Below are 11588 nucleotides of genomic sequence, written 5' to 3' on the forward strand. Positions count from 1 at the left end.
TACAGGATAGATTTACCTACCTTTGCCTCCTGTTCCTCCATCAGTTCTACCATTTCTAGTTCCCTCCCCTTAAACTGCTTTAGCTACAAGACATTAACTGTTCTTTTTAACTAGGATGCTAGCAGTCAAGGGTTCCCCTCCCAAAAAAAATGCTCCATACTAATCCAGTGCCTGTGCCACCCTAATTATTTTTCTAGATGGGAAAATCTAACGCGCTAACCTCTAAATCTCCTGAGTGCCATACCACATACCCAGCCAGATAGATAGGTATAGTAACACATCCTTGATGGATCACTGGGAAAAGTACAGGCCAAGGGTCATATACTTCTAAATATATTTGATGGAGCCTCTTTCCCTTAGCTGAACAAACTTCCTGTTAGGTCAAACTTCCTGTTTGGTTGTCCTGGAACTCAAGTGCTGGGATTCAAATTACATACCACACAAGCTCTTATGGCTTTACTTTTACTGCCATTTTAGCACTGATCCATGTGCTCCTTACCAACCACTATCCAGCACACCCATCTAGGTGCAAATGCGGTGTCTTCAACAAATCTTCCAGATCAGAAACATAATGACTCTTCTGTGCCCCCCCCAAACTAATTTCCACATTTGTAGCTGGGATTCTTGAAAGCAGAAGTTACACACTTTGAATTCCCACTGGTCAGAATCTGAACAGCAGAGTTGGTCTTGCTGAGCTCTTAAGCATCATTCCAAAAGGGAGTTTTAGGAAGTATAAGTCTGGCACCAGAGTTTAGGACTTTTAATTTGTCCTAAAGTCACTGAAGCAAAAAACATGATAAACATTCTTTTACAACCCCCAACGCAAAAAAACAAAAAAAAAATTGTAGGAAAAGAAATCTTTTGAAATGTCCTTTAAAAGGCTCTGTCATTTAACAGGTAACAGTGTAAAACCCCAGAGTCCTTTCTTTAAAATGAATCGGGAAAGATTGGGATGGAAGGAACTATTCAAACTTCGTCTTCTTTCCTTGTGGCTTGAAGTCTCCCCCTCCTCCTCCTCCTCCTCTGCCACCTCGGAAGCCTCCTCGACCTATAGGAAGGCAAAACATCATGAATGGGTGGTAAAATACTGGAAGTGACCTCCCCACCTGAATGGTTAGGACACAAGGTTAGGAATCAGAGGTTCCAGCTTACCTCCAAAGCCTCCCCGGCCTCTGCCACCAAATCCGCCTCTTCCTCCTCTGCCACCACCTCGGCCTCCGAAACCTCCTCTACCTCCACCTCGGCCACCAAAGCCACCTTCACCCTTAGGTTTGGCCCAGTCCAAGGTAACTTTGTTCCCGTCAATTTCTCCATCTTCCATGGCCTCCTTGGCAGCTTTGGCATCTTCCTCACTATTGAAGTCTACAAAGCCAAACCTAAAGCACAGAATAAAAAAACCACCCACTTTAAAGCAAGCACATACATATACAAGAACCAAGTCATTCATAGAGTGATTATACAGAAAGCACTCTTACTATAGATCAAGAAAGACCCAAATGTGGTAAAAATCCTGGTTGGTCTGAGTTTAGATCTCAGAATGTCTCACACAACAGCCAAATATACCTCTGTTTATAAAAACAGAAGCTAAGTGCTAGTTCTGTGAACTCTCTCTTCTTCTCGTGCGAATCCATAATCTGCCACCAGCCGACAGAAAGGAGCTCAATGAGAAGACACTGCAGAGCCAAGCTGTCCATGCAGAACACACCAAAGAAAAGCAGCATTATGTCCTACCCTTTAGAGGAACCAGTTTCCCGATCAGTGACTATTCTTGCACGAACAGAGCCCTCAAATGATTCTTTTAATGTCTCTTCAGTGGTATCCTCAGACAGACCTTTGACAAACAGAGTTTTGGATGGCTCTGGAAGAGAAAAATGTTTTAGAGGGTTTCACTATGTAGCCTTGACTGGCCTAGAACTCAGATCCGTAAATTCATATAATGCCACATTCAGCTGAAGTAGATTTTCAGTGACAATGATTTTGTAAAATATATAGAATACTTGTTTTTACCAGAAAAAGCAATCAATTGCAGTTAAGTAAAGGTAAAGTGACTATACTAGATGAGACATCAAGTTATACGAGAATCCAGATGCCAATCAAATCCCAAAGTTGCTGCTTTGAGCTGACACAGCTGGATCAGAACTTGACTATCTAGAGGAATTTTCTTGAGATTTCATCAATTATTTCTCAGGTAATCAGTCATCATATCCAGTTGTCATTTACTCAGCAGCAACTTAAAGAAGCCAGTCCCATGTTCAATAAGTTCAATAAGCCAACCCCAAGCACACCATGCCAAGAGGACTTACGACTTCTTGCATTAGGTGATCCCCTGGGTCCTTGTAACTCCAGTCTGATTGTTCTGCCCTCAATTTCCATTTTATTACAGGAGTTTAAAGCTTCTTTAGCATCTTCAAATGAAGCAAATTCTATAAATGCATACCTGAGGATTGAAAGTCACTACTCAGAATAAAGCTTACAAACACACAGCACCAATGCTATTATATTTACTGTCATTTGCATACAGAACAAGTTCAGTTCTTCAGCTTACTGGATAGAGTTGCATAGGTTTATCCTTACTAGAGCTGTAAGAATGTCCAGCTCACATCTAGCAACATAAAAGTAATTGTTTTACCCTTTAGATTTGCCATGTGGGTTCTGGGGCACTTTGATAAAAGTTGCTTTCTCAAATACTTCCTGAAGAGTTTCTTCTGTTGCACTGTAGGAAAGGTTACTTAAAACCAAAGTTTTTGATTCACCTGTAAGTACAAATAAATCACATTATTAGCAAGGCTTGTTCAAGTAAGCCTGTATAAACTAAAGCACTCAGACAAATGGGCCATGGTGGGCTTCATAACAAGCCTGTTTCCAACCTACCCCACAAAAGATCCCATGTTCTAAGAAACAATGGCACTTCAGCTATAGGCTGAATCCTAGAAACACCACTCGATTCAAATGACTCAATCCTCAGTAGACTGAGCATCCATCATACACAGTAATGCTTTCCTTGCTCCTTTCATTTTCAGTCTTACTAGACGACTGCTCTACGTCATACTAGAATATTATTTCTAAAATATATATAGTTTAAGCCATTTAAAGTATAAACATCCCAACAAAGAAAGCTGTAATTTCATGTTCCAATGGAAAGAAAGGATTTCAAATAGCTTTCATGTTAGTATTATGAACAAAAGGTAAATTAATTCTGGCTAATCATAAAGTATTTAAAATACAAAGACACGACCTTCTAAACCCCAATGTAGAATGAAAATGAACCCCTTTAACTTACCACTCCAAGTGCTATTCTTTCCAGCTCTTTCTTGCCTCTGTCCCTTCTCCCCAGTGTAGTAGAGTGAAACAGATCGCCCATCAATTTCTGCCCCCTGCTTTTCTTCAAAGTTTTTCTCTGCATCAGCTTCAGATTTAAATTCAATATAAGCAATCCTGCAAGAGATAGAGTACAAGCAGATCCAGTTATTCACTTAACACTCAACTATCAACCTAAATACCTTTTTGTTAATAAAGCTCAATATTCAGACACAAAACATACCCTTTACTCTTTCCATCCTGGCTAACCAATCTGATCTCCAGGGCATCTTCAAACACTTCTTTTAATTCATCCTCAGTGATGTTGAAAGAAAGGTTCTTTGCTAAAAGTGTTCTTGCAGCTCGAACTAGATTAAAAGAAATTCAAGTATAGCATTTAGCAAGTTACAAGAGAATAAAGCAAATAACTCCAAGGTTCTACGCAAAGAATGAAGGGATAAGGGATGGAGAGGTGGTTCAATGGCTAAGAGCACTTTGCACGAAGGACCCATGTTTAATTCTTAGCACTTACCCCAGGCAAAGATGCCCTCTACATATATACAAACATGCAGGAGAAAGGAAAAAAAAGAAAACCAACCCTACCCAATCCATTTAACATGTGCCAATACAGAAAAGAGCAAAGGCACAAGGGTAATTAGGAGCCCAATACAGTTTAATAAAAGAACCCATTGTTTACCCATTGCTAATGAAAGTCGAATCCCACGACTGAAAGACCTCAAAGTACCAATCAACACTGTATAAAGTTCCCCACAGTTACATGTATTAAGGCGTATTATGAATGGTTCATTTTGATTTAGCTCCCATCTCTAAGATATCAAGAATATGGATTATTCCACAATTAGTGACATGGGCCTATACCCACTAAGTTCATGACCTGTAAGAACTTCAAATTGAGTTCATAGCTACCTTGTCATAACGATAGAGTGATTGCCTAGCATGCAGAGGACCTAGGTTCAATTTTCAGCACAGCTAAATAGAAAACAAACTTCATTCAGGGTACGAAGAATTCATTTTAAGAGATATTTCAAATGTAATTCTTTTTATTGTGTATGCCTGATGCAAATGTGGTCAGAGGACAGTTCTGGAGTTTTTCCTACTTTGTGTGGCTTCTAGGGATCAAAATCAAGTCATCAGGCTTTGCAGTAGGTACTTTTACTCACTAAGCTAGCCACTCTGCCAGGCAAATACAATTTCCTGAATAAGACAATCCGTTTGCTGAGTATAACACACTTCTATTAATAGTAGTCTGATTATCTAGTGATCTTTCAGGACTGTCAAAGACCAAGACCCTCTCATTCAGAAAACCTAAAAGATGATATTCCCTTTTTGAATTCATAAAATAGAAGGCAGCTGTACACCCCAAGAATTGAACTTGTCACGACTTTTCATATGCACCTTACCCATGTCAATCTCATCGGTTTACTAGGGAGAAGGGTCAAAGTATACCTAAGTCAACCAGACCCTTTTACGTACCTTTCTTACTATCTCTTCCTTTTGGTTTTTCAAGTTTAATTTCATTGCCAAACACTTTTAAACCAGTGAGCTCCAAGGCCTTTTCTAGGTCTTCAGCAGACTCAAAGTCCACATAACCAAATTTCCTGAAAGATGAAAAGGACAAGATTACAGGTATTAGAGGAATTTAGCTCATCTTCATCTCCCAAAGAACCAAGTATATATACCAAGAAATGACAGCAAATCTACCTAGATTTCTTCATTTACCACACTGTAACTGACAGTACAAGGCAGAAGAGGATTTGCTAAGTACTTCTAGCTAAAAACATTCACCATGACTATTCAGATGCAAATTTTTAAACTTCCTGTTATTTGACATAACACTAAGTCAAATATTGAAATTTCCAGTTTACAGGTTCCATGATTTGATGACTTATTAGATGTCTAATCTTGATTAAATATATATATACCCCTGGGATGGAAGATAAAAAAAAGTGCTAGCTAATCCTCATGTAATAGTCGATGAAAAACTTACCTATTTGTACCAGTTCTGACATCCACAACAGCAAGATCATTTTTAGCAAAAAGTTCACTAATGGCAACTTTTAATTCAGCAACAGACTTGTTTGGATTAAGGTTTCCAATGAATAGATTGAAAGGTGTAGTTGATTCTGAGCCTGCACAGAAAATAAACTTTTAGTTCACTTATAAGCTCACTACACATAATTTTCGGCATAAAACTTTCATGAAGCACATCAGCATATTCAATGTCAACACTAGGTTTCAGTATTAAGTCCCTTTGTCATTCATCACTTGTGCTATAGCTACTTTTATTTCCTCTCACTTCCCGCAATTTTAAAGGGTTACCTTCCACTTTCTGTTTCTTGGCTTCAGGAACTTCTTTCTGTTTGGTCATTTCCTTCTTCCGTTTTCCAGGTGCTGCTTTAACAGGCTCTGCATAAGATTTTTAGTGTCATTCATGAGTAGGCATTTAAAGCACTTCCATTAAAAAAAAAAAAATTACTGAGGTCAGTGTACTTTTGAATTTAATTTGATTACCTTCCTCTTCTTCCTCTTCCTCATCTTCCTCCTCCTCCTCTTCATCATCGTCGTCATCCTCATCATCTTCATCCTCTTCGTCATCGTCGTCCTCTTCAGCCACATTCTTGGCTTTCACAGGAACAACTTTTGCAGGAGCTTTCTTTCCTTTAGCAGGTGTGATCTCCATAGCTTCTTCCTCAGAGTCTGAAAGAAAGATAGCTCAGCAAGCAAGGCATTTGCTGCCAATCCAGGTAACATGAGTCCTACACTAAAAAAAAAATCTTAGAAAGAAAATGAAATCCTGACAACATGCTAAGTTATGGAAATCTAATCATGAAGCAGTCAGGGGACATACATGCAGTGTTGTCTGCAAAACTTCTTAGCACTAACTACCTACAAACAGAAATCCACTTACCATCTTCATCTTCCTCTTCATCGTCATCTTCCTCATCCTCATCTTCATCCTCATCCTCTGAGGCCGGAGCAGCAGCAGCTACTTTAGATGGTTTCACTCCTTTCACTACTGGTGGCTCAAATTCATCCTCTTCCTCATCCTCTTCTTCATCGCTGTCATCCTCATCATCGTCATCTTCATCCTCATCACTGTCTTCCTTCTTGGCATTCTTACCATTCTTAGCACCCTTGGCTGGAGTGATAGCTCCCTTCTTACCAGGGGTTGCTACCAATGCTTTTGCTTGTGTGGCTCCCTTCTTACCAGGTGTAGCAACTGCTTTAGCTGGTGTAACTGCCTTCTTGGCTGGTGTGGCTGCTGCCTTTTTGCCAGGGGTAGCAGCAGCTTTCTTAGCTGGTGTGGGAACTGCAACCTTTTTTGTTTGTGAAACAACTACCTTCTTTGCTGGAGTTGTGGTAGCCTTCTTGCCTTTTTTCTGAGGGATTACAACCTTTAAAAGCAAACAGATCATAAGACTTCCCAATATCCAATGCCATCTTACGATACTGACACTAACTTTGAGCTTAAGAACACTGGCATTAGATAGTGTTAAACCCTGGAGTCACAGGACTGAAGAGATGGCTCAGCAGGTAAGAGCACTTGTTACTCTAGTGAGGACCCAAGGTCAGTTCTCAGCATCCACATGATGGCTCTAACTCTAGTTCCAGGAGATCCAAGAGCATTCTTCTGCCCCGAGGGCACCAGGCATACTTAGCACACTCACACAGATAAACACATAAAAATAAACCTTAGCCAGGTGGGTGGCAGAGGCACAGGCCTTTTATCTCAGCACTGAGGAGGAAGAGGCAGAGGCAGGCGGATCTATTAGTTTGAGGCCAGCCTGGCCTATAGACTTCCAGGATAGGAGAGAAGGCTCCAGAGAAACCCTGTCTTTAAAACCAAAAAATAAATAAATCTTAAACCTCGGAGTCAGAGTACATGGCTTTCTATATGCTTACAAACACCCAAGTTTAAAAACCCTCATAAATGAAACTGGCCTCCAACTTCACTCCTACACCTCAGCCTTAAGTACTAGGGTCACAGCAAAGAAATATCTATTTTACTTTCATTTAAAAAAATCCCACCCAAATCACATTTTGTTTGGTCATTACTAGTACAGCTCTTCTAAACAAGAAATATGAGCATGATCATTTTATAGCCCAAGCTTGCCTGAAATTCAAGAATATCCCTACTCCTGCCTCCTGAATGAAATGCCCATGTCTTTCAATGAACCAACAGTAACAGTGTACCAGATCTAGCAAACTGGTAAATGTTAGCCTTCCATCCATATCAGATGTATTTTATACATTGAGTGTATATAGTTCATACAATAGGCTGAAGCTTAGTGTTTGGGGCCAGCATGCATGATGCAATACTGGGAATGATAGATAAATCTTGCTTGGAGAATAAGATTTAAAAAGTTACCTTCCCATCTAAATAGTGCTCAGTTTAAGTCCCTTAAAAACAGAAAAAATAAACCCACATACATATGCCTTTGCTATGAGACCCTGACTCCACATCTCATCTAAAATAAAAGTCCTGGGTTTCTTAATAATTTTTCTGTCATTAGCTGCAGTGGCTAATGCCTTTATTTGGAAGAATCTGAGGCCAGCCTGGTCTAAATCAAATTGAGTTCTAGGACTGCCAGGGTCATGTGGAGACCCTGATCCCCCCCCCAAAAAAAGAATTTCGTGTCATAATGTCCTGCCAAAATGCATGAAGTCATGTTGACTGTGGACTGAATGAAAAATAACCTAGGATAAATCCCACCTTCCAAAAAAGGAGGGAAAATAACCCCACAAATTTGTGGGGAAATCTACTCAATACAGCATATGAAACCTGACTGAAGAGTGAAATGGGGCATCCCTCCCAGATGTTAAACTCAATTAAATAGTCAAATGATTATCGATGGCAATAAAGAACTTGTCAGTCAACCATTTACTACATATTAGAATACCGTATTCCTGATACAGATATTCAATGCAGGGATAAAAAAAATTTTTGAGAAAGTGTTTCTTTGTGGAGCCATGGCTGCCCTGGAACTCAGAGATCCTCCTGCCTCTGCCTCATCTTAAAACGTTTAAGACAATTTTTCAAGTAGCTGTATACCTCTTCTCCACTGCTGTCATCTTCTTCATCTTCTGACATTTCTTCGTCTTCACTGTCTTCTTCCACCTCCTTTGGGGGAGGAGCCATTTTCTTGGATTCACCGTGGGTTTTGCCGGCCTACACAAGTGCACACAAAATCATGCCTCTACCCGATTGTTAGGCCATGCTGAGCTTTGCCATAATCTTTCTTAATGCCCACTGGGCTATACTGTTCAGGAGCACGAGCATGGAAGACATCATTTTGGCAATATATGACAATTCCCTGGCCAATTTTGCTGAGAACCACCTATAGTTTGTCCTTCCTGCTCAGGCAACTTGACTCTTTACCATGAACTACCCACCCGCTTCGAAAGTCTACTAGTCACTGAACACTTCACGTTCTAGCCCCTTCTCCTGAATTCGACGGACAGGTCACCGTCTAAATCACCGGCCGAGGCGAGGGGTATCCCGAAAGCCCCTTTTAGGAGGGAGCATCTCTGCCCTGTAACTACTTCCGACCTCCTCGTCCCGGAGGCGGGCCACGTGGGGGCCCGGCCGCCACCACGCGCTCCCCCGGGGCCCACCACGTGTCGGCGCGCCCGTCACGGGCCGACAGGGACGGCCGGGCTCCCCACGCGGAGCGACCCCGCGGCCCCCGTCCCCGCTGCCCCGGGACTGCCTCACCCCGAAACGCGCCACACACGCGGGGCGCCCTCACCCACGTGGCGAGCCGCGCACCGGCGCACGTGCGGCAGGAGGCGGGGCCCGGGCGGCGCGGCCGCACGCGCTGCGTGCCATCTCCTCCCGGCGGGCCTGGCGCCCCCTGGCCGCTCCCGGGTCCTCCGCCCTCACCCCGTCCCCTACACACGCCCGGAACCCCCCGGCGCACGCACTCAACACCCACCCTCCCGGAACCGGCCGCGGCGCCTCTCACCACCGCGCCGGAGGCCAAACACCGCGAGACCTCCCGCCAGTCGCGCGAGACTTCCCGCAGCATGGCGCCCTCGAACGCGCCCGGGACTTGCGCGCAGGCCCTCCTCCTCCTCCTCCTCCCCTCAGCGCCGCGCGCGCGCGCTCGCTCGCTCGCCCCCCGGAAAGCAGGCCCCGGGCTGCCGCGTCGGTGCGCGCAGGGCCCCTCACCTTGGCGAGCTTCACCATGATGGCGGGGTGGTGACGACGGCGCGTGCGGCGGAGGGAGCAGCTCAGGGGAGCCCAGGGGAGCCCGTGCGAACCCGGCGACGGCGACGGGAAGACTCCGGAGCACGTACGACCGACCGCCAGCAGCCGCTAGCGTCTGAGGCGAAAGACTGAGCCTGCCCAGTAATCGCCCCTGGAAAGGCGACGCCGCCGCCCTCGTGACCCCGCCTCCGCCAACCAGCGCTCGCGCCCGGCCCCGCGAGCCAACCGCGAGCCTCTCCCGGCCGGCGCGGGCGGGGCTGTGGCGGCGGGGGCGGGGCTGCGCCGGGCGGGGCGGGGCTGTGCGCGGGGGCGGGGCCCGGCGGCAGCGCCCGGGAGGCGGGACCAGTCCTGCGCAAGGCGGACGTTGACTGGCTGGTGTGCGGGTCCTTCCGGCGTTCCTTGGCGGCCCGCTCTCGCCGCGCCTGCGCGGTAGGACGCGCGGGGTTTGGCGCGGCGAGCGAGAGCCCCGGGGGCGGCGGCGTGGCCCGCGCGCCCTCAGCTGCCCGGACGCTGCGCGGGCCTCCAGGCTCGCGGGGCCGGGGGCATGCTCGGGGTTCCCCGCGCTGCGGAAGCCTGCGCCCCACGGTGGACCTCGCTGCGGCCTAAAGTGTCGCCGCGCGTTCCCGCCGAGGAGCTGGAGGGCGCCGGAAGTTGAGGGCCCAGCGCCCACCTGGGCCCCCCCCCCCCCGGCCCTCGCCCTGCCCCCGGTGCAGCGGGGAACCTTCCCTTGGCTGTAGTGGTGTCTAGGCCCGCCGTTCCCCCGAGAGCTCTAATAAAGGCAGTTGCACGTGTGTGTGTGCGCGCGTGTGTGTGTGCACAAACCGCTCACTTAGTGTCTGACTCGCGCGGTAGGTGTAACTCGTAATTGGGACGGGCTCGGAAGCTGATTTCCCGGTGTGGTGGGGAGGAGCATGCGGCCGGCTGTGACCACTCACGGGCTCCCTCGATGGCGGGCAGGACTGGGTCGTCTTGCCTGCTTACGTGGATCGCCCCACGTGTGGGACTTGGGTTCCAAGCGTAGCACACCGGAGCGCTCCTAAGGTATTTTCTGGACGTCTGAAACCCTTCTGCGGATTCAGGGCTCCGTCAACTGACGGTATTGTTGAAAACCACCTGTGGAGATTTTGCTGGGGTTGTGAAGACAGGGTCTCACTATGTAGACCAGGCTAGCCTCGACCTGCCTCACGTGTGTGTTGGGATTAAAGGCATAGGCCACCACTGGCCCAACCTCGGGAGATTTCAATGCAAGTGGGGTTTTTTGGGTCCCAAGTTTTCTATCTGAACATGGGCCTTTGGAGATCAGTAGAAAATTACTACGTGATGCTTACTTTACCAAGGCCTTCCCAACACTCAAGGCTCCACACAAGTGCTCAATGGTCAGGGCATGAGGTGGGGACCAGTGCTGTGGTGTAGGGGGTTGTCTTTATAGACAGACCGGTGACAAGGGTCTCTATAAGCATTGCAGCTCGGATGGAAAGGGATCCTGACAGTCAGGAGCCAAGGAATACCACAAAGTCACCTTAAGCGCAGCAGCTCACAGTTCTACTGCATGTAAAGGTTTCCCCAATGTAACAACTCTGCTCTGGCAGGGCAGGGTTTCCCCAGCAAACGTGTTACAGTTCTGCTCTGATAGCCCCTGCTCTGACTTCCAAAAAACCGTCTCACCCAAACCTCATTCAAGAGATTTATTAGGAGGTGAGAATCCAGGAGGCTGGCTGCCTGTTCCTTGCTGGAAAAAGGCGGCTCCCAGCTGGACATGTGACAGGGCTTATATAGGGCTTCTTAGGGGTGGAGGTTTTTTTCAGGGTGGGAATTGGTCAGATTTCAAGCTCAGAGATTGGTTGGTTTTCAGGGTGAGGGGGTCCAGGGTCAGGTGTGTTTCTTTGGCCCTTTTACCCTACAGTCCCACCTTGAGCTATATGGTATGGAGCCAAGAGAGACGCCTGGGTAGTGGGACCGGAAGAATGGAGTGAGCCAAGACCCTGCGTATTTCCAAGCAGAGCAGACTAAAGGCACTTGGGAGGAGACAGATGAGCTCTGGGTGTGCAAGGACATGAAG

General features: G+C 46.5%; 1 protein-coding gene and 3 non-coding genes across 5 annotated transcripts; all 4 read right to left on the reverse strand.

Annotated features, from left to right (window-relative positions):
• Nucleotides 1-743: 743 nt before the first annotated feature.
• Ncl (nucleolin) lies at nt 744-9669 on the reverse strand. 2 transcript variants are annotated; one of them, XM_028876229.2, is made up of 14 exons: nt 9491-9669; nt 8372-8488; nt 6227-6713; nt 5830-6015; nt 5638-5724; nt 5306-5447; nt 4792-4916; nt 3542-3665; nt 3281-3435; nt 2630-2753; nt 2304-2437; nt 1732-1858; nt 1153-1376; nt 744-1048 (listed from the first exon to the last, which is right to left on the reverse strand). In XM_028876229.2, the coding sequence occupies exons 1-14, from the start codon at nt 9506-9508 to the stop codon at nt 963-965; spliced, it is 2136 nt and encodes a 711-aa protein (XP_028732062.1). In that variant the 5' UTR covers nt 9509-9669; the 3' UTR covers nt 744-962. The 2 variants fall into 2 exon arrangements, with proteins under 2 accessions (XP_028732062.1, XP_037065939.1); XM_037210044.1 differs by lacking the exon at nt 9491-9669 and adding an exon at nt 9255-9362.
• Nucleotides 1536-1672, reverse strand: LOC114697908. The gene has a single exon (XR_003735263.1). It is a non-coding gene; the product is annotated as a small nucleolar RNA SNORA75 (small nucleolar RNA).
• LOC114697910 lies at nt 2129-2208 on the reverse strand. Its single transcript, XR_003735265.1, has one exon. It is a non-coding gene; the product is annotated as a small nucleolar RNA SNORD20 (small nucleolar RNA).
• Nucleotides 5521-5590, reverse strand: LOC114697909. Its single transcript, XR_003735264.1, has one exon. It is a non-coding gene; the product is annotated as a small nucleolar RNA SNORD82 (small nucleolar RNA).
• Nucleotides 9670-11588: the final 1919 nt, after the last annotated feature.

This window comes from Peromyscus leucopus, chromosome 13 (genome assembly GCF_004664715.2).
Source record: "Peromyscus leucopus breed LL Stock chromosome 13, UCI_PerLeu_2.1, whole genome shotgun sequence".
NCBI lineage: Eukaryota > Metazoa > Chordata > Mammalia > Rodentia > Cricetidae > Peromyscus > Peromyscus leucopus.

Coding starts and splice junctions, on each gene's coding strand:
- Ncl (XM_037210044.1), bottom strand. CDS start 9,347: ATGCTGCGGGAAGTCTCGCGCGACTGGCGGGAGGTCTCGCGGTGTTTG. Junction 3,666..4,791: donor AGGAAGAGATAGTAAGAAAG/GTACGTAAAAGG, acceptor CTTTTAATCTAG/TTCGAGCTGCAAGAACACTT. Junction 3,436..3,541: donor CAGGATGGAAAGAGTAAAGG/GTATGTTTTGTG, acceptor TATCTCTTGCAG/GATTGCTTATATTGAATTTA.